The 24027-nt window shown below is 37.1% G+C and overlaps 1 protein-coding gene across 1 annotated transcript in view; it reads left to right on the top strand.

Annotated features, from left to right (window-relative positions):
• Positions 1 to 24027, top strand: part of stx8 (syntaxin 8) — a 74290-nt gene that overhangs the window by 41126 nt on the left and 9137 nt on the right. The window contains exon 7 of the mRNA XM_067372852.1: positions 21664 to 21765. Coding sequence (XP_067228953.1) covers positions 21664 to 21765 — 102 coding nt within the window. The remainder of the gene's footprint in view (positions 1 to 21663; positions 21766 to 24027) is intronic.

Genomic DNA, 24027 nt, shown 5'->3' on the forward strand with positions numbered 1-24027 from the left:
GGAGATTGACCTAAGGGGTGTGTGGAGTGTTTGAGGAGGTCAGACAGGGAGAGGCTAGAAGAGTCATGCCATAATGTGTCATTGCTTTATTAAAAGGTTAGTTGACCCAAAAATGAATATTCTGTCAAACTTCACTCATATCATTTCAAACCCACATGGGAGAACCATTGTTGATTGGCATCTTTGGCTGCGTTTACACTGCAAGATCCAATCATAGTTACAGTTCTAATCTTTTGACCTTTAAAGTTTTTTTTTTTTTAAATCCCACCTGTATACATTCACTTAATGTTGGCATGAAACTGAAGTTGCGATAGTCTTTTCTTCCCTATTCTGACGTATATCCAAGTGAAACCGCTTCTCGAACAAGAAAAAAATGTTGGCTGGACTTAAGTTATTTCGAGTAAAGATTACAAGGGTATGTGAATTAAAAAAAAAATAAAAATTTATAATAAATACTGCAGATGTAGTATTTACACACCAGATGTAATTTTTATACCATGATCATTTGCCACCATAAACAGGTTAAAGCTGTCATTGATGTTGGCAGTGCAAAATTGGACTGAACTGATTAAAATAACAGTAGTTTTCATTAGTTATTTTGAAATTTGAAGTGGAATGAAGTACCCTGGTGAAATTACATTTATTTGAATGAATTTGAGAAATAAGTTATATAGAGAGTCTTTTAGTTGAATTACTATTAACAGTAAATTATTAAAACAGTGACATAATGACATTGTTGCTGAAAAAATATAATGTAGCTTTCAGAAGTGAGGCTATTATATTTATAAAATTCATGGGGCAGCAGCTGAAAACAAGTTTCTGTTCTCCTGAATGTTTCAGTAGGTGTACAGTCTTTTACCTTTTATATAAATTTTCCACCTAAATAAAAAAAGCTGTGAGTTTTTGTGTGAGCATGTCTGCTTAATAATATGACATTAAAGGTCATCTAAGCAATGTCACGTGTTTTTAAGCCAAAACATTTTTTGTCACATACAGCAAACATCTCCTCACTATCCGCTAGCTGCCTGTCCCCTGAACACACTGTAAAAAACCGCAGTCTCTGTAGTCTGTATCCAGTTTAAAACAAGTGGCTCAGAGTCGGTGCTGATGCGAAAAATCAGATCTTGTGCAAATGTTTGTTTACATGTGTGCAACATTTGTGCTAGTGTAAATGTAGTCATTAAGGCCAAGCTTGCACCATATTTGAATATACAAAAATGAAATCTAAAAGATATTGTGGATGAGAAGATTTTCAGCAAGTAAAATACATGATTTCAGTCCTGAGACAACTATATAATATGGCTTCAGAACGCTTGGAATGTAGTGCACCAGTCATATGTACTGCTTTTATGATACTTTTATGATGCTTTGTTGGATGTTTTTGGAGTTTGACAATGTGCACCACATTCACTTTAATGGTAAAGAGCATCATGACCATTCTTCTAAGCTTCTCCTTTTTGTGTTCCACAAGTTACTGTCAAGTTACTGTCATACAGTTTTTAGTAGATATTGTGTAAATTGGGTAAGTGACAAAATTCCGTTTCCAGGTGAACAAATCCTGGTGTCATTGAGACAGTTGCTGTTCGCACTATAATCTTGACAAATGCTTACATTTGTCAACGGTCTTACTGTTGTTGTGCCATGGGGTAGGATGGTGAAACATGGGTATTTTGATCTGTGCTGTAAGCATGAGAGCGGTATAATTAACAACTCGGCAGCTCGCTCTGTGGATTTGAATTAAGGGATACTTGAAATGAGCTAGTAGCTGTGCAGTGTGTAATCAATCCTGTCTCCATGCCTGACTCTCTCGTCTTTTCCAAAACCAACCACAGTTTATGACTACCACTCTCTTATTTTTCCACCATAATACACACAAGCTCTGTCTATTTAGATGATGTCCAAGGTGCAGATGATATGGCTATAGTCACCACAGAAATACACAAATGTCCGTCTCTGGTTTCATTCCACAGTCCTTATCCCTACAAAACATCTAGCTTATAGACAGTTTGCAACAGATGCTACTTTGGCTCTTTGTGGGATAGTCCCACCCCACTGATCATACAGGCAGAAGAATTGATTTTACACTTTATGATTTCAGAACAGCACAAAGGAGCCGATGTTGTCTTTCATCCTCCTTTTATAGTACCTCCATCTTCGGCTAACATTGCGTTCTGTTAGCACAGCTGTTCAAACCGGCCTCTCTTGCCAACAGCAACGCTGTAACCCACCTGACACTGTCATCGCCAAGGGCAGCCGTAGAGGGCCCTCATAACCGCAGCCCTCCTTTGAGAGAGCGTGATTTGCTCACTATCGCATCTTGCGTGGTTTCCATACTTCTTTTGAAGTGATTCAGAAAGGAGAGCTTTTGTCTGTGAGATCTGTTTGATGTATTATCTATCGGTCCATAGTTTCTGAAATCAACAAGGTAAACAGATCAGGCTGATGAGATTCAATGGCACCGATAACAGGAGTGAGAGCTTCATGTTTTACCTTTGCTTTACTAATGAGCCTCTGCGTCATTTGCATCTGAAACACAGGAACGCTGAGTCAGAAAGGAGTACCCTCAGATTTAAATGCTCCACCTTTGATCAGTGTTCCAAACCACACGGAGGCTTAACATTATTGCCTTTGAGCGTTGTGTTGTGATTCTTTCCCAGTTAGCTTTGTGCTATTTTGTAATCTTACAGTTTTTAAATGTACTTTAATACACTTTCAATAGCCGTGAACAGTAGAAACAGCTAGTTTGAGCAGATACATGGATGGATATCAAATATTTAATCAAATATTGTTCAGTCATCTGGGCTATTTAGCATCTAATAATATTTGTAAAAGTAAGACTGTCAATCTTTTAAAAATTATATGGAATTTAAATCTCATTAAAAGCACATTCTCAAATTAAAGCCCTCATAATTTAAAGTCATTACATAATTGTGGCAAATCATTGAATCAGTAAATCATTAAGTTCATTCCGTAAGTAGAATAGGAAAGGTGTAGAACATTCAGCGTAAGCGTTTTGAAGAATGCGGAAACGGGAAGTACGTTTAAGGTGATATTTTGTGTTTATAAAGCATAAACGGTTGTATTTTTTCGAAAATAACCAATTGTTTCGCCAGATAAGACCCATATTCCTCGTCTGGTATCGTTTAAAGCCCTTTGAAGCTGCACTGAAACAGCTACACTGAGTGTAGCATACAGTCCAATCCATTTTACACTTGAGTTCAATCTATCTGAAATAGACATAATGGGCTGATCTCATTGGACACATTTGTGTATTCTGTCTGTGATAGTATTTTGACTGTTGGTTTATGCATATACTGATATCATTGGACAACGCATTGTTTTTTTCAGTTTCTTGTGTGTTTTTACACAAGTTTTAACCTACTGGATTAAATATGTATTGGAGAAAAAGTTTGCTGTTGAAAAGTCTCAACCGCTGCATTTAGTTCTATTTTGTTGTGCTTCGTCTAGCTTTTTTTGAGCACAAAAATGTCCTGTGTGAGAGGCTCCACCTACTCTTTGGCGCTATTCCACTGAGTGGTACTACTCAGCTCAGTATGGCGCGGCTCAACTTGCTTTACTTTCGGTTTGCTTTTCCACTGCAGTTTAGAACCGCTTCAAAGTGGGTGGGATTATTGACTGATTGCATAGTTGTGCCGCCTCTACTGCCGTGGAACCTCTCCTTGGCTTCTAATGAGTCTGCACCTCATCTAGTGACCGCAATACAGCCATTTCTTTTTTCAAGTTGCGTGCGTCGTTTAAAGCAAGCCTTTTCATGAAACAAATGATACTGTGGTGGCTGTTAATGACTATTTAAATCTAGCGGGTTTGGTGTGTCCAATGACAATCCAATGACACTGGTAGTGATGATTCTCTCTGTCAATCAGGGAACTGCAGTGTTTATACATCACATTTAGTGTCGGTATGGCTCGCTTGGAACCTCCATCAAGGTAAGCAATACCGAGCCGTCCCATGTAGTGGAAAATCACCATTTTTTTAAAAACTTATTTGGCGAGATGTTAGCTGAATGAACAGCTGGAGCTGCTCTGACTGCAGGCTCATTCAGTGAAACCCATTGCACAGTCGGTGTGGGGAAAACTTTGGTCTTCACACGAAAACCCCAATCATGTGAATTCCTTTTTTAATAACTGGATTTAATGTATACTGGATTGTAAATGTGACTGCAACATTATTGTGTGCGCTGCTGCATCAGTTCATTAGTTTTTCAGATAAACTCTTACCACAAATAATGCTTTATCAGTGAGAATGGAGTTCACTTTAAGACTGAGCTCCATCTCCAGCTTTTCATCTGCCTTGCAGAGAAGTTTGGATCAACGCACACTCTCATCATAGCAAATAAAAATAAATAAATAAATAAAAAAATTAAAAAAAAAGCAGCACAGTGAAGAAACCCTTGGCCCAGATTCATCTGCTTTTTTGCATGACTCATTGCATTTTGAAAAATTGGATGGTATGGATCCCATAGGTTCTTTATGAACTCCATAAACAGCATTTAAGAGAGTGGCATGCAGGGTCTACACAGAGAAAATGTGAAGACCACAACCACCAGTGGGCAGTAGAGTGGACCACTAAAGATCTAGCTCAGATGTTGGTGCTTGGGAGTGAAGCTGCTTTGATTTGTCAGTGTTGCTCAAGCGTGTAAAATGTCAATGAACAATTATATAATTTATACCTCGGAAGACACCTTTTCCTAAATCGTGAGAGATTTCTTGATGCTATTATACTGCATACATTGAATGCAGTTATGCAAGTGCATATATACTTGTGTTTCTTTGGTCACTTTGAATGAAGAGGCCTGCAGCTGCAAAAAAGGGGAAAAAAATGCATGTGCACCTGGAAAAGCAAAAAGGAAAGAAGGAATCTTTTACAGATATAAACTGTTTTCCCTTTAAGAGCAGCATATAAAAGAACTGTTCAAATTAGGTAGTCTTGTCAGCATTTCTGTTGGCGAGCCAGCTCTCGAGACTGTTCACCTGATCTCACGCTAATTAAAATCCTGTGGCCATTTTTATAAATCGGTTTCACTTAGAAAGCAGGTGCGGGGGAAGCATTAAATAACACTGAGGTATACCGAGTTGTCAGTCATTTAACCTGCGAGTTGCTATAGTTGTCATGAAAACGTCAGAAAATAAGATCCTTTTTTTTTTTTTACATCAAGCCTGTTGGGATGTCAACACTCGCCATTGGTTGCCAGATCCCGTCATGGTGTGCTTATATTCATCCACTGTTTTGCACTGCTGGTACCCTCATTCTAATTATGCTCTCATTGTTCGCTGTTACCTGGCGTTGAGGCTTTGAGCTGAAACTGGCAACCGCAACATCCTGCTGTGGAACAAACGAGAGCTGTATAGTATGATATGTGTGTGTATGTGGAGGAGACTCTGGCTTTTCCTGCCTTGGTACCTCAGGCTCTGGGTTCAGCAATCCCTCTCTCATTTTCCAGGAAACGTTTTGAAGAGATTTTTGAAAGAGAGATTGTTTTCTTCCTATGTTTTATGAGTTTGTGAGTCATGGGTTTATTGCATCACAAAATACTGATCATGTCCAACTGCATTGCCAGTACCTCCCTTCAATTGGGTTGAACAAAAATCTGGAACACATGCTTTTGAAGTTCAGACATCAAACTTCAGCACATTTAAGGAATGCCTTTGTGCAGTTTACAACATTTTGTCGAGCTTTAATTAGCATCAACCATCATAACACACCATCTTTTCTTTGGCTGACAACTGATTGGTTGTTCAAATCAAACTGATGGATTTGTTTCCTTGAGTTCTGAACTTTGTGAACTAAATCTACACTAACCTATTCAGTTTTCTGCTCATTTGACAGCTAAAATGCCCCGTCTTCACACGACAACATGGTTTCCATTTGGGATCTGACTTTGAAGTCCCACCTTTAAAAGAGAGCTCTTCCTTTGAGAATCACTAAATCACCAACCCACCGTCTGCTCTGGTGCCCATAGAACAATGAATCTTCTGGTGGAATGGTAAAGAGTGCAAACCTCACCAGATTTAGAGGGCTCAAGTGAACCCCATCCAATGGCGAGACTAATTTGTGCACATGTGCCATGTGTCTGTCTCACTTTTTCTCTTTCTTTTCTCCTTTTTGTGTCAGTACACAGCAGTATTTAAGCACACACACACACAAACTGTTGAAGAGCACTACCTCATTGTCAAGCTCATTGACTAAAGGCTCTATCAATCCCCAGACAGTGCTTTGACCAGCTTTAAGGTTGTTTAGGTCACATATATTTTCCACACAGATATTTTTTTACCTGACAGAAAATCCACAAAGTTCTCATCAAAAAGACCTCAGCAGGTTGATCCAGAAGCCGTGTTGAAAAACAGACCCCTCCCAGGCTGTTTATCCAGATTTTATCTCTTCCTTTAACACCTTCATTTCAGTTTTAATGTGAATGCTTCATTGTGTTTGATTCCTGCTCTTGAGGCGGCTTTTCCCACACATCTCCCCTGAACTGAATGCTGGACTAGTGTTTTTGTTGTGATTCACACATCCTTCACAACTTGGATCGTATAATGTATGAAAATGGTCTTCTTGACACTTATTAATACCATCTGCAACATCACTGAGATTAAACCACATTTGGAACAACAGTGTCAGTGTTTCTGTATTGTCGCTAATCCTGGCTGAGCGTGGTACTTCATTAGACAGTGGCGAAAAGGGTTTCAATGTAAAAGAAAAATTTAAATGGATTGTTAATTTAAAAAAAAAAGTAAAAAAAAAAAAAAAAAAAAAAGAAAGAAAGAAAAGAAAACGGGGAAATCAAAAGGACCCCTGACTATGACAGTGTCATTAAGTTTCTTAAAGTATCAGATAATTTGAGACATTTTATGACATGGCAAGTTTAGTTCAGGTTGTAAAATGTCATGTGGTGTGGCAACTCAAACACATATTTATTTATTTATATTCAAACATGATATTTCTAAATGATGAATTCATGATATTGGGAATAACTTTTTAACTTAAAATATATTTTAAATATATTTTAAAAACATTTTTTGGAAGTAATGATTAAAGTTGCCCTAGAACTTCTTTTTAAAAGATGTAATATAAGTCTAAGGTGTCCCCTGAATGTGTCTGTGAAGTTTCAGCTCAAAATTCAACTCATTTTTTTAACTGCCTATTTTGGGGCATCATTAACTATGCACCGATATATAGGTTGCGGCCCCTTTAATTCTCGTGCTCCCCCTCCCCCGGAGCCCGCGCTTGCCATGAACAGCATAAACACAGTTTACACATATAATATAACTTTCAAAATGGATCTTTACAAGATGTTCGTCATGCATGCTGCATGCATACATCGCATCATGTGAGTATAGTATTTATTTGGATGTATTACATTTAATTCTGAATGAGTTTGAGGCTATGCTGTTGGATAAAGCTAACATTACACACTGTTGGAGAGATTTATAAAGAATGAAGTTGTGTTTATGCATTATACAGACTGCAAGTGTTTAAAAATGAAAATAGAGACTGCTCTCTTGGCTCCGTGAATACAGTAATAAACGATGCTAACTTTAACCACATTTAACAGTACATTAGCAACATGCTAACGAAACATTTAGAAAGACAATTCACAAATATCACTAAAAATATCATGTTATCATGGATCATGTCAGTTATTATTGCTCCATCTGCCATTTTTCGCTATTGTTCTTGCTTGCTTGCCTAGTCTGATGATTCTGCTGTGCACATCCAGACATTCTGCCCTTGTGTAATGCCTTAACATGGGCTGGCATATGCAAATATTGGGGGCGTACACCCCGACTGTTACGTAACAGTCTGTGTTATGTTGAGATTCGCCTGTTCTTCTGAGGTCTTTTAAACAAATGAGATTTATATAAGAAGGACGAAACAATGGAGTTTGAAACTCAGTGTATGTCTTTTCCATGTACTGAACTCTTGTTATTCAACTATGCCAATATAAATTCAATATTTAATTCTAGGGCACCTTTAAGATATGGGCACTCAGATGTATTCAAGGTGCAAAAACCATTCTTTTAACTTAATGGTTATATCACATGACATTTAAACTTATGTTAAAATGGTATATTGAAAAGCAAAGAACACTTGAAAGCAAAGAACTTTTCCTATTTGTCACTGACCCTTGTACAAAGAGGTTAGATGTTGATGTTTTGGATTATGGTTATAAATGATCATATAGATTGTACATAGATAGACATAAAGCTTATTTATTGTTTTATGACCCTTCATAGGAGATCTGAATGTGTTTGTTATCATTTCATTGCATGTGTCAAAATCACACAAACATCTTTTCTTAGTTCCTTCAAGCTAAACCCAAGTGTGTATTTTCTTACTGGCCGAAACTCAGCAAGCCTTTTTCGGCTTAGTGTCCGTTTATAAACTTGTAAACTCTCAACATGAAGTACAGTCCAACTAATCCTAACTCTGAAAGAGTGTTTACATCAAGGATAAAACAGTGAGGAAACGGGATGTGAGGCATTCCACGATGAAGCACAATTTCTTGTAAATATTGTAATTGCCTGCATTATATCATCAAATGGAGAGTGTGGTCCATGTGGGAAGAGTGAGATGCCAATATTGTATGTTGTTGTTGGCAAAGACGGCCCCTAAACTCTGTTCTGCTTTAGGGCCAAGTGGTAACAGTTGTGAGGAATTGTGGTGGCAGCAAACGCTCACTGTCACACCCCAGGAGAAGAAATTACCCCAGTTAGTTGCAGAGAATTAACACGCTGCCCCAGTAATGATTGAACCTGCAAGGAAAAACAAGCAGAACTTGAAACGGCGCCGTGGGAAGGACTACTTTTCTAGCACACACATGCAGGAATACACACCGATGCAAACATACATTCATCACAGTACAGCACACTTGTGTGCATATATAGTTCTATTTCACAAATTAAGAGCACACACATTTCTTATAGAAGAGTTGCCTGTTCTACAACAGTTAATCTTACCACAGTCGTTGACATGGATGACCCTTTTTAATGGATGTCAGTGGTAGGAAGAAACCACAGTGCTCCTGTCTGCATCAGCTCTTAGGCATTTATACCGCACACAAAAGCAGCATTGTATTATTATATATAAGCAGCACCCATATTAACAAGGTACAGTATGCACACTGTAAGCTTAAGCATCACTGTAGAGTTTTGGTACTATTGTTTGCATCTGAAGTTTAACTATACGTTAAAAGAAAAATACACAAAAAAAAAAAAAGAGGCTGCTTTAAGGCTTGTTACTCACCCTCATGTCATTCCAAACCCCTAAGACTTTTGTTAATTTTGAAAATGTAAAATATTTTAATAAAATATGTCCCTCCATTCAAAGTGCATTTCACTAAAACTTTGACGCTTCAAAAAGTTCATAAAGATATTGTGACACTAATCCATATGAATCGACTGGTTAAATCGATTCCAAATCTCAATCTCATTCCAAATGGTCCAAATCTTCTGAACAGACATGGTTTGCTTTATAATATGATGAAACCGTTTCAATGTAGGCTTTTATTCACATATAAATATTGATCAACGCAAATATATACAGTGTATCAAAAATGGTCAACAGCAGCTTAACCACACTTGCTTGATGTGCAAGAACAAACCATTGGTTCTTGCTGATTCTCAAACATGCTTGCGTGATGCTAGAAGAAACTTCACTGGATATGGTGCATCAAGCACAAGTTTGAGCTTCCTTTTATTTAATCTGCTCTATGTATGTGCATTGATAATTTTTTGGGGGAGGGGGAATAAAATCATGAATTAAATCTTTATGAAATAAAGCGACCGTGTTCAGAAGAATTTGATTAAACCACTTGATTCATGTTTTATGATCTCTTTATCAACTATTTGAAGTGTCATCTTTTGATGGAATGGACCTTCAGTGGAGGGTCAGAAATCTCTCAGATATTATTAAAAAATATCTTAATTTCTGTTTCAAGTATGAAAAAAGTCTTACCTGTTCCTTACGATTTGGATGAAACTTTGGTCCATGTCCTCATGTAAATAAAATTTGTAATAATTTGTGATTTTATAAAATTTGTAATTTCCAATGACCAAGTCCTGATAATCATTTTATAATTTATGGCTTTTTTTTTTTAAAGGGAAATAGTCCTTGTTGAAACCCTGAAATCACTTATTTATTCATTTTTGTATAGAACCACAGCTATGCTATTCAGCAGATATGTTAGTCTGACAGCACAATGCCAGTCTGCTGTTGCAGTTATGCTGTGCTGTTTGTGAGTAAAAAAAATAAAATTAAATAAATAGTTTTCATTACATTACTTCATTTGTCTTCTTTCAGTGTATATGTTGGGGGTGTTTAATTTTTTGAACCATCCTCCACATTGATCTCTTTACTGCAGATACCACATGAGCCACCACAGCCATGCAACCCAGCGGACTCTACTACCACGGCAGCAGCTTTGCAAGAAAAAGGGGGGTACGGGTTTCTCAGAGTGACATTTTTCGTGACAGGCTCCCTGGCAGAGTTGCATGGCTGCAGGTCAGCCTTCCTGTGGGGCATATGGGGAGAGTGGGGTAAATTTCTCCCAGAGAGTTGTGATAGATCCCAGCATTTTAGAAATGTCCTGTGTCCCAGACACGCAAGCAGACAGATGCTGTTCTGCCCACAGTAGTGGTGGGGATTCCTTTCAGTGATTTGATTCTTTTGAATCTATTCACAAATTGATTCATTCAGCGGCTGTTTCTACAGGTTGCTTTTAAGTCAATAGTTGTCACCAAGCAATTGTCTTGATGAGTCATTGAATCATTCATTCAACCAATTCTCCAATTCCAAACACAGAGTCATGATGGTCAGTGTATGAATGATTCTAAAAGAATCACAAACGACTTGCTAGCTCACAACCTCTCCCATGATACAGTGCTGCTGTACTGCAAGATTGGGGTTTTATGTTGTCCTTTGAGTTTAGTCTCCATATTGATGGGGGAAGTCACCACTGGGCAGATGGGCTTTTAATAAAACTTGGTTGTCTATGCAGCCAGTAAACATGGAAAAAATTGAAATGCGTGACTAGATGACTTGAGAAAACAGAGAAAAATGGCTGTGGCATTACCTTTTGCAAAAAACTTTAACAGCCATTATGCACTTTTGATTTTGGCACCGCCCATCTGTCAATCCAACTGTCCATGGGCCAGAATACAAAAATGCATAGTTTTAACAAAAGCCATGGAGCTGTCAAAAGTCCACTGGATGATGCAAAATGATGCATTTTGCATCATCTAGTGGACTTTTGCTGACAAATAAACAGAAATATCTGGGTGCACAATGCAGAGAAAGCGTAAACACTGTTAAAGGACATACAGTATAATTGTGAACAAAATTGTAACAATACAAAGCTGGTTGAAAATCAGCAAACTTATCATTTAAGTGCATATTAGTCTAAAATAAATTATAGTTCCACATTAATACTAGTGATGAACCAAAATTATTATTATTATTATTTTCATCGAAACACCAAAACCAAAATTAAAGCTTTAAAGTTTAAAGTGACATGCTTTTTTATTTATTTATTTATTTATTTTTGACAGTCAAAACTTGCAAAAATCTGCGCTAATGAAACTGTTTTGGTCATTGATTTCAGCCCTCCAAAACGATTTCACTGTAAATATTTTTTTTTTATTTTTGTTTCAGCCAAGTATTTTCTGTTTGCCAACATTTTGTTTTAAAATGAACTGCAACAACCTGTACTGAGTCTGCAGTAAGTAATAGACATATACTTTTGGGAATTATTAAATGTAACAATGCACTTCACCTTGCTGTGATCTTTGAAACAACATCTGTAAGATGAGAGCAGCCACAAGCTGGCCTTTTAAAAGGAAACTCATTAACAGCTCAAATACTTTCTCCCTGTAAGTAAGGCACAAGAGCAGGCCATAGCGTGAGACATATTCTGATAACAGAGACTAATTTATAGGAAACAGATTTGAATGCAGAGGAATCTCTCCAGTGAGTCACTGCTGGAAGACTCTGTTTTGGGAATAGAGCGGGAACACTGGAATTGCTTGCTGTAAGCTGAGAGAGACAGACAGAGTGGGAGAGAGCTGGCAGTGAGGACAGGACAGGACACGGATTGTCAACATCCACCCTTCCTTTGCATACCGCCTTTCGGAAGGATTTGCAGTGACTTTTACAAACGATTGGCAGTTAGCGCCTGGAAAGGCGGCTCAGGTCCAAGAGCAAATCACTCCCCTCTATTATTCCCAGAATCGGAAGTGTCCCCTTCCACATTACAAACAGGTATGAAATGGACCTGTTAACTGCTTTGGTTTGTCCTTGTGAAAAGCATCTGGTGGTGAATGAAAGCTAATCAAGACCGGTTGTTTAGAGAAAGATGGTTGCTCTAATGGGTCTGGAGGTGGGGCGGCCTAAAGTGTTCGAGATGACGGCAGGATGGTGAGAAAGAAAATGCATACATGAGGTCATATGCGAGAACATCTGTGTCTGATTGGTGTCTCTCTCTGAGGGCTCACGTTTTTACAGCATCACGTGCAGTGTGGACTTTAGGATATCCTCAAATATTTATTGGTGTTTGTGGGCCAAATTTCACACTTCTGACCCTCATGAATGCCTGAGAGTCATGAATGAACATATATTTTAGTGAATGTCTACATATGCGTTGCATGTACACAAACAGGTCAATAACGTGACATTCATACTTTTTGTAGAGATCCATTAATTTGTACAAAATACATAAAAAATGCAGTTCATGCACATAAACTCGTGGTACAATTAGCATACTGAAACATACAGAAAGAAATAAAACAGGAAATATTGTTATAGAGAGGAAGTCAGCAGATCTCTTAAAATATCAGATAATTTGACCTTTTTACATTTAATGAAAATAATGATTAAGATGTGTATGTCAATACACGTTGACAGAAAAATATGTTGTTACTTATTTAACTTGATGGTTACACCACATGACATTATTATTCAATTTAGTTTTCTTAAATAACACATTTTTTTCAAACCCTATGAAACCAACTTAATAGAAAATAACTTTGTGCCTGTAGTTTAAACTAGATTTAAAATAAATAAATAAAAATAATAATAATTTTTCTTTATTGCGAAACACTCTTATTTGTCATTGACCCATGTGAGTATGTGTGTGAATACACATGTCTGTGCTCCACAATATGGGTTTAGAGGTTTATTCAGTGTAATAGCATTTTAAATAAACAGCCCTTGCTTGTAACAGGCTCTGCTTTGTTATGTGGCTGATAGTTTCAGCCAGAGCCAGCGAAGGCAGCTGTCATATCTATGCAAACACTGAGTTCGGAAATGGAGAATTATGTCACTGGAATGGCAAGCTTGTGTGAGGGGAACCGGTAGGCAGGCAAGCAGGCCTGTTTTCCCATGAGTCCACTCCTGCCAGTAGAGAGTTACTGAGCTATTATGAGAGACTGAAGCTAAATCTTACCTTATGTTTGGGGCACTTGCTTCTGTCTGTTATGTCTGTTTTTCTTTGACACTCTTGAATACTTTCTCTCATTATGTGTCTCATCTCCTCCATTAATCTGCTGTATGTCTTTTTCACATGATGCTTTTCATTATTGAAATGATTTCCGTGTCTTTGTCCACATTTGTGGTCTCTGGACCCCCTGGTGGACACGCTAATTTTTTCTTACCACATGCACAGCCTCAAGTTAAGCCATATGTGGCAGTTCTTTGCTTTAGAGGTTTTGTGGTGCAACATGAACGTGCAGCTTAGAGAGTCTCAGCTCAAGTAAGTAATGTCCTTTAAGAAATGTCATGGGTTCTTTACAAGTTGTAAATATATGATCCAAAATTCTTTTTCTTCCTTGCGTTCCAAATTCAAATGACTTTCTATAATAGTAGCATAAAAGTGGTAGTGCAGCAAGAGAATCGGTGCAAAATAAACAGAAATTTATGTTAGTATTCATTGAAAATTCTGACATCCACCATAGCTCTTATTTGTGTTTGAGAATTCATCAGAGTAGAACTTTCTCATAGAAGTAGAGATGTCCGAAGCATACTGGTAAAACATGGTGCTAGAAATGCCAAGGTCATGGGTTCAAGGTCTAGGAAATGCATACGCTAATAAAATGTAGAGCTTGAACACTTTATAAATATTTATATATGAAAATTCTCATCATTTACTCACCCTCATGCCATCCCAGATGTATGACTTTCTTCAGATAAACACAAAAAATTTTAGCCAATCAGAGTGATTTCTCTCAACAACGGGCCAATTTTGATTCATCATGTGAACTGCCACCATCGCGTAGAACTCACTGCAAAAACTAGCCCAACAGATGCTCACCATAAAAAAGTTATATACATCTGGAATGGCATGAAATTGATGTAAATTATTTTTTTTCTTATTTATTATTTATTTATTTTTTTTATTTTTTTAACTGTACTTTTTTTAGTTGTTTTGGATAGAAGGTCCTGGTAAATGCATAAATGTAAATGACTTATGAATTATTCTTTTGAGACTGATCTTTTACTGATTGTTTAACAAACTATTGCTACACTATATACTACTAGTAGTTATACAACTGTTAATAGAGCTTAAAGCTGCTTTTGCCTCTCTATCGCCATCTCTGTTTGAAATATAAAATTTCAAGTTACTTGCAGAGGTTTTTTTTTATGTGGATTGCGTTTCGCACTGCTCCTCTGTGTAACACTTGCACACTAACAAATGCTTTCATCGTCACTAACAGTGACTAAGAAATATAACTAAGTTTTGTTGAATAAAACGGGAGTTTTGGCACGTGTCCAGAACTCAGTCACTGATAGTCTCGCGCTGTTTGATTGATCGCTCTAACGATCGCAAAGGGAGTGTTCTTTGATCATTTTCTTTATATAATTTAATCACTGTTTAAATAACAGATTATTTTCATCCTACTAGGAGAAACAACGTGAAGTTGACCATTCACTGGTTTGATTTACTGACACAGACAAAGAACATCTGACTGTACATGAATCATTACATATCAGATCAGGTATTAGAACAGTAGAAGTAAAATTGTTACTTACATATTGTTGAATTACTGTCGAGTCCATATCGTAAAAGTCTGTTTGCAAAGCCTGTGCCAAAATGTGACTGCAGGTGATTCCACAGATGTCCATGATGATTGCCGTTTAGACCTTTTTAGATTAAAATCAACCATCTAGATGACAAGTTTAACCGTCTAGGGTTGCCGAACACACTGGTGTGTTCACTTGGATTTTTTTCCTGATAACAGTGAGAAGAAATTAAAATACTCTGTAATTTTTGGTCATGCAGATAAGAGTAATACATCATTTGAAAGTGCACGTCAAAAAAATGAACCAAAACTCAGTGTATACTTGCCACACATTCATGAGAATAATGTATATAGAAAGCTTGAAATGTCTACTTTTAAGGGAACCAATTAAAATTGAAAACAAATTTTCTCTGATTATGTAATATATATGAAACAAATGAGAGGTAACGTCTTTCCAAGCAACTGAATCCTAAGCACACGCCACATAGTAGCCAGGTCTTCTACTTTACGGATGTGACGTAACCACACAAAGTTGAGTGACCTCAAATTGACATTTCCCTCGAAATTGGACCCATCAGCTCAAATTATTAGTCATTTTTATAAGCTTACCTTTGTAATTCAGGGTAAGGTATAGGAACCTGATACTTTATGTACTTGCTCAATAACGGATTTTTGTTTTTGTTTTCTTTAACCACAAAAAGTTTATCCTACAGCTTTAACTTTGAAATTGGAACATTCTTTTAATGAAACTGAAGTACGCATTTGCAACTGGGTGATATTCAGAAGAAGAAAAGTGAAAAAACTTTCACTTTTTGACCTCTGACTACATCTGTCATTTTTGACCGTAATCAAAACTCTGCTGCCAAACTGGCTTTCGTCCTTCAGAAATGTGTTCAGATCTCTTCCTAGAGCTGCCAAATTAATACTCATGAACCTGTTCTTGGTCTATAACGCAGCCAGGAAACCTGCATCTCCATCCAACCACATGCCTCTGGCCAGGTCTCTGTGGTCATGTGTTCTCCCCATCCTTGTAGAAATATTCCAAAGCTAGATATAATTAACTTTGTTATTATATTTGTTATTGTTATATTAAATTATATAAAATGTATTTATATACATATATTTTATAGTTTTCAATATATATTTTCATTAATATTTTATAATATATATTTTATAAGATATTTTATTCCTTCCACAACATATGCATGCTCTTTATGTGTATCCGAAGGTTAATCTGTAAGGTTTTGATACTCTATTGGTCAAACAACTTTTCGTTATACAAATTTGTTACAAAGCAAAAGGCGTAACTTCCACACATATGTTTTTGTTTCCACTGTCCTTATTCGCATGTGTTTTAATGGAAATGAATAGAAGTCTGCTTTGACCGTACATTCACCTGTGGTAAAATCACCGTAATGCATTTCAAAATATGCCTTGATCTGCAGTTCTTAGTGGTATTGTGTTTCCATTGGTGTTTTTTGGCTTCATTTTGGTTCTTGATTTATATCTTTTTGTACCTATCAGCTGACACGACACATTATATACATAACCTTTGGTCCTTCCACTCTTTCCACCAATAACAGTAATGCTGTGAGTGACGGTTGTTTTGGCTTCTGTATCAGAGTCTGAAATGTGTTGGAGATTCTTCTTCATCAAGCTTCATCAAAACAGCTTGTTGCACAGTGGAGCAAGGCTTATTTGAGTTGGCAGGCTGATGGCAGCAAGCAGAAGAAAAAAACGTACAACTTCCCGTTTCTACTGAATTACATCCAGCTCGCTGCTTCTAGGTATTGAAAATCTGTCATTAAGCTGCTCGTTTTTACAGTCATGGTTTCTGTTCAAGTGTGCGTTCTGCTCTACCTCAAAGTCCATATACAGGTCAACCTGTTCACTCTTGCTCCTTTTTCCTTGTCCTTTCTTTTTGTTTTAGCCCTTTTCTCATTAATCTCCCTTTTCTTCCCGTTTCATTATTTCCTTTTATTTCTCAATCTGTTTTATTTCTTTCACTCATTCTTTCTCTACTCTGGAAAGAGCCTTTCAGCAAGGTTAGTGTTTTTAGAGCAGGGTGGAGGGAAGCCACACAGCTAGATCTACACCAAAGCAAAACGGCCAATTAACTTTCTATTTAATCATAAATAAAATTGTATTGGACATATTCCATAATGATCCGTGGGATTTTGTGCTTAAGTTGATATATATATATATATATATATATATATATATATATATATATATATATATATATATATATATATATATATATATATAGTTTTGTATATATATTATATAATTTTATATATATATATTATATAATATATATATATATATATAATATAGATTTGTTTGTTTGTTTGTTTTTGTTTGTCAGATGCTGCATTTTTTTGCTCTGAAGTTCACATTCTGCTCATTTCAACAGCTTAAAGAAAATGAGAAGATGCTGTTCTGATGGTGGTTCTACACAGTATTTCTCAAGCGTGTGATACAAAGTTAATGTACCAATGTGCATAATAGATTTAGACTTAAAAATGCAGTTGGAAAGTCTCAAAGGTTTCTCAGCAAACTTAGTCAAAGCTCTAAACTCATCACACTGCACCATGCACATTTATGTATTTTTAAGGAAATTTTACATGTTGTGCCTTTGCATATCTTCCACACAAGAAGAGGTATGGGACATGTATGCAGATTTTTGTATTCCATGTTGCATGTAAGTGATAGCTATTAAAGTAACATTATTAAATACATTAAAGGGTTAGTTCACCCAGAAATGAAAATAACGTAATTTTTTACTCACCCTCATGTCGTTCTACACCCCTAAGAACTTTGTTCATCTTCGGAACACAAATTAAAATATTTTTGATGAAATCCATTGGCTCAGTGAGGCCTGCATCACCAGCAAGGGTACTTCCTCTCTCAAGATCCAGAAAGGTACTAAAACCATATTTAAATCAGTTCATGTGAGTACAGTGGTTCAATCTTAATATTATAAAGTGACGAGAATATTTTTTGTGCACCAAAAAAAAAAAAAAACTTTTTATCAATATCTAGTGATGGCCGATTTCAAAACACTAATATTATATTACAATATAATCTTGAGTGAGAATGTCCATGTTCAGTGATATAAATTGTGTTGTATGTTGCCCTGTTGAGATGCTGATGGCTACAACACACTGTCATGCATGGGGAATTCTCAATGGCACACTGCCCAATGATGTTCAGTCCCTACTGTCTTATATTTTCTAGGATAAATCTGACCTCATAAAAATTAATTTATGGTGGATTAGTTCCAGGACTCTGAAACAGACAGAAAAACACAGCAAATCATAATACAGATGGTTAGTCATTTAAATACAGTATAGCACAGTTCTAGTGATTGGTAGTATTACTGTATATGAAATGTAGAACATTTTATGTTATGTATTGATTTAGCTAATTACAGGTATTTTTAAAGATTTGTTAAATATATATCTATGACACATTGTGTCCTGATCCCATTCCATCAACTCTGCTGCCTCTTTCTACCACCTTTTAAATAAAATTTTAAAAAGCACAGTGAGTAAGGAGCTTTGACATTCATCAGAAGGAGTGAGGTGTTGTCTGTATCATTTCAGATCATTTTCTCCCAGATAGAGAAAGTAGATTATAAACTTTAGTACTTGACCCTACTATTCCAGGAAATGCACCAAAGCTACTTTAATCAGTTGTGTTTGTTCCTCTGAAAGAGTTTGGGCCCTATTTTAACGATCTGAAATGCAAGTGTCAAAGCGCGAAGCGCAAGTAACTTTGTGGGCGGGTCTCGGCGCTGTTGCTATTTTCCCGGCGGGATAAATGGCTCTTGCGCCCGGCGCAAATCTAAAATGGGTTGGTCTGAAGTAGCTTCATTATTCATAGGTGTGGTTTGGGCATAACGTGAAATAAACCAATCAGAGCGTAATCCAACATTCCCTTTAAAAGCAGGTGCGCAAGTTCCATTATGGATTGCTATTATTATGGCGTATTTACCAGGCGCACGCCAGGAGCGGTTCACAGCCGAGGAGACTGATGTTCTTGTAAGAGCAGTGAAAGACAGAGAAGTTGTTTTGTATGGGGATGGGAGAAACCCACCCAAAATAGCGTCGGTTAAACAGGTTTTTTCACATCTTCGTGGCACACCACAATGATTTCCTTCATCTCATGTGTTAATATTTTTTTAGTGTAACATATGATTTGCAAAAATAACTGTTGCATCTGTGTAGATTACATGAGCAAAGTGTATGCGCGTTGTGCACGCTATACATTATGGTCAAGCATGCGCCCTTAAAATAGCATAATGAACGCGCCACTGACTTTAGACTAGGTTTTTTCTGGTCAGTGGCGCAATTGTTTAATGGAACAGCAAAAAAGCACCAGGGATTGTTTGCGCTGGAACACGCCTCCTTTTTTGCGCTGAACCGCCCAGGGAGCGCAAGTTCATTCACTAGTTTAGCGACGTGCTTCTGTGGAGGGAAAAGCGCGCTTTGCGCGGGTGCAAAATAGGAATGACACATGCGTCGGTGTACAAAGTCAATTGCGCTGGGTGCAAGATAGGGCCCTTTGTGTGTCAGTCCATAAATCCCAAAGACCTAAGTAGTATGGTCCTACTGATATCAAAATAGTGATGTGACGTGTAGCCATAGGAATTTGTGCTCTGCATTTCACCCATCCAAGTGCACACACAAAGCAGTGAATATTGAACACACACCCACAGCAGTGGTCAGCCATTTTTGCTGCGGCGCCCCGGGAAACGATTGGGGGTTAGGTGCCTTGCTCAAGGGCACCTCAGTTGTGGGTAATAAGAGTGGAAGGGGGCGCTGTTCATTCACTCCCTTCACCTACATTTCCTGTACTTAGACTTGTCTTGAACCCGTGACCTTTGGTTACACACACACAATATACTTGCAGAATAGTGGGACTATATTACTGAGTTTGGGGGATTTGGGATTTGGGATATCTCATTTGGACATTATAATAAAGCAATAAGCCCCAAGAAGCCGTTGTTTACAGTGAATTTATAACATCTAAGGGGCGTTGTTAGGTACGACACAGAGCTGTTACAAATTCACTGTAAATCACGGCTTCACTGGGCTTATTGCTTTTATAAAACGGTACCACACAATACAAATATTAAAGTCAAAAAAATATATCAATGCAACTTTAATGAATCAAAAATCATTAAAAGGCTTCCTTCCGCCGAAAAACAAAATAGTTCCTGAGTATATAATGTAGCCCCAGCAAGAGAAGTTACATTTATTACGCCGTTAGATGGGGGCAAAGATTGTTTTTATGAGCAAGTCACTCAGTCACAAAGACTTTTATATTGAAACTTGTTGTGAACACTGAACAATACCATGAACAAGACGCAAATGCTTTGACTAGCACTGTCAGTGTCAGCAGGGCACAGGAAAAACCATTAAATGTTAAAAGGACAAGATCGCAGCAGACATTCAAATGGATTTTTATAATGAACATAGGACTGACCTGAAGGAAAATGCTAAATTTGAATGCAGTTAATACACACTGTCACTCGATCTATCTCTCTCACAATACTCTTCTACATAATGCAGTAAGCTTCAGTGAACAAAATCAATAGAGAACAAACATATATTTACATTGCTAAGAGTGGTTGCTAAGACAGACACAGCAACATAGTCAGTGGCGCAGCGATACTTATGTAATATGGTCAGCTGGATGCTTTGGGGAATTTTACAATTGCTTCGACCACGGCTCAACCAATCAGAATCAAGGGCCGGAACTATCCATTTAAAAAATATCCTCCTATAAAAATGCAGTTTTTTTTTTTTCTTTTTTTTTTTCAAATCATTTTATTTCTGATTCCTATAACATTTGATATGTATCATCTGGAGATGGTCATAACAAAAAGTTAAGAAACGTTTAGGCTAGAAATTGTATGAAAAATTACCAAATTGATTTATCAAATCATTTCATAGAACAAGTCCATTTATTTATTTATTTTTAGGTGTGACTGTTAATGACTCAATGGACCTGTATCCTCTCAAAGTAAAACCTTAATTAAACTTCTTAAACTTAGACATCAGAGGAATCAAGCATTTGATCAGGAAAGTTTGGAACCTATCTTGTGAGTGCTATCTTCTAAACATACATGACACATTTTATGGAACTAGGGGGCACTGTAACTTAAGAAAATCCTCGGAACTGTGTAACTTTGATCAAATAACTTAATCCACAACAATTGCATCCACATGATCTGTTTTTTCCTATTTTGTAATTGTGGTCCAGTCTGCTTAGACACAAATTGTTGCCGCTTGTGGCTATATTTTTATGGTAATCATACAGATGTTGGCAAACAAGGACCTACTAATACAATCGTTAAGTCCTAAGATGGTGTGCGGTTTAGCCACAGCTACCAGCACACACACAAACCACACATTTCTGACCACTATAAATCCCACATAACCACAAAACAATGGCAGGAGAATACTTTCACATATCGCCTGCTGCTCTCTCTGTACATCACGTTTTCTCTCTCTAGGATCATGCGCTAAGACTGTTTTTAATGTTTTATTACATTTGAAAGTCTTGGAAGTAATTACAAATAATGATCTTTTGTAATGATTTGGTTTGTTGTGTATTTCAGAGATCATTGATGACATTACTCAGCTTGTGGACAAGACGGACAGCCGCATCAAAAACGAGACGCGCAGAGTCAGGCTGTTGGACAAGAAGTCCACATCCTGTGGTGAGTGTTCTGCCACTTGTAGCCCTGGTTTTATGTACTCTGCATCAAGAGCCCTGCAACAATAAGCCTGTCCGTCATTCAGATTTATGGCCATCTCTTTCTCTCTCTGTCCCTTTCTTCTCCCTACTGCGTCTAGAGCAGTCTTCAGAACTGAAGGGATTAAAGCCCACTGCCTGTAAATGGCAAAGTCAGAACTGCACATTATGGTCAATCTCAGTGCTGTGAGCTCTTACAGGGCCATCTGCATGTGATCTGTGAGTTTGTTATTGGAGCGGCAGTAAAGGTGAGATCAGGCAGAGACATTTAGAGAGGTCATTTACACAGATTTTTGGTTCTGCAAGACATTATTTTACATCTGTATACTTCAGAGTACTTTCTTCTATGATCTAATTTTGTCTTTGTTAGAGATAATTCACCCAAAAATAAAAATTTCTGTCATTATTTACTCTCCCTCTTGTTGTTTTAAACCTGTATTACTGAGTTTCTTCTGTGGAACACAAACAGTGAGTTCGGTATTTAAATTATGTGTTTAGAACAACATTTGAGCTCAGTATAATGATGACAGAAATTTAATTTATGGGTGAACTATTCCTTTAATTGCATTTTCTGTGATGTGATCAATGACTACAGCCTCTCAGATTACTCAAGTTTTGTGCACGCCAACCATGTCTGGAGCACTTAAATCATTTCACATGTGGTAAATGTTGAAGCATGTCTGCATACTCAAGCAGCAGACACAAAGTATCTGTCTTCATTAAGCTCTTCATTAAAGGAATACTTCACCCAAAAATCCTATCAATATTTACTCACCCTCATGTAAGAATTTCAGCAGTGAAAACCATGAAAAGCTGCTCTTTTTTTTTTTTTTTTTTTTTTTCCTTGCTGTGAAAGAGGATGGTGATCATGGGTTGCCAATCCTGGTGCAATGCATCTGGACATAACATATCTGAATAGATGCAAACTCAAGATGTTCTTTGAATAACTCAAATTTTAGCCTGTTTCTCACACAAGACTATCATATAACTTTCAGAACATACTGTATCTGTTTGCATTACTTTTTTTGTTCATTTTTCCTTTTCCTTTTTGTTCCTTTTTGGATCTTGACAGCCCCTCTTTACAATATTTTACAGTTCTACAATATTGCAAATTCTTCATTATTACATTATGGAAAGAGCAGCTTATAGGGTTTGTTCACCCCAAAATGAAAATAATGTCATTTATTACTCACCCTTACTTCTTCGGAACACAAATTAAGATATTGTTGATGAAATCCAATGGCTCAGTGAGGCATCTATTGAGAACAAAGCCATTCAAACTCTCAAGGTCCATAAAGGTACTAAAACATATTTGAAACAGTTCATGTGAGTTCAGTGGTTCTATCTTAAAGGTGCCCTAGAATTAAAAATTGAATTTATCTTGGCATAGTTAAATAACAAGAGTTCAGTACATGGAAATGACATACAGTGAGTCTCAAACTTCATTGTTTTCTCCTTCTTATATAAATCTCATTTGTTTAAAAGACCTCCGAAGAACAGGCGAATATCAACATAACACCGACTGTTACGTAACAGTCGGGGTGTACGCCCCCAATATTTGCATATGCCAGCTCATGTTCAAAGCATTACACAAGGGCAGGACGTCTGGATGTGCACAGCTAAATCATCAGACTAGGTAAGCAAGCAAGAACAATAGTGAAAAATGGCAGATGGAGCAATAATAACTGACATGATCCATGATAACATGATATTTTTTGTGATATTTGTGAACTGTCTTTCTAAATGTTTCGCTACCATGTTGCTAATGTACTGTTAAAGGGCACCTATTATGCCCCTTTTTACAATATGTAATATTGGTCTTGGGTGTCCCCAGAATATATTTGTGAAGTTTCAGCACAAAATACCCCACAGTTAATTTATTATAACCATTTGAAAATGTCATTTTGGGGGCCTGTTTTAAAAAGAGCTGTTTTGGTGTGTACCACCTTAAATATAAATGAGCTGCATATCCCCGCCCTGCCTTTGGATGAGGGCGTAACTTGCATACCTATGGCAATAAACAGTCAGTAGAAGCAGAATGGCTGAGAATGAGAGACCCGCTGTTTTGTATGGCATTCAGCCGTACATGTTTGAACCGGAATCAGACCCAGATGATGAAGAGACTCCGGCAGAAGAAACACAATTGAGAATGGAGCAGGACGTCTCTGAATGGTTATTTGATACATTTATGTACTTATAGAGTTTTAATCGCATCCCCTTTGCAATT

The sequence above is a fragment of the Chanodichthys erythropterus genome, chromosome 21, assembly GCF_024489055.1.
Source record: "Chanodichthys erythropterus isolate Z2021 chromosome 21, ASM2448905v1, whole genome shotgun sequence".
Taxonomy (NCBI): domain Eukaryota; kingdom Metazoa; phylum Chordata; class Actinopteri; order Cypriniformes; family Xenocyprididae; genus Chanodichthys; species Chanodichthys erythropterus.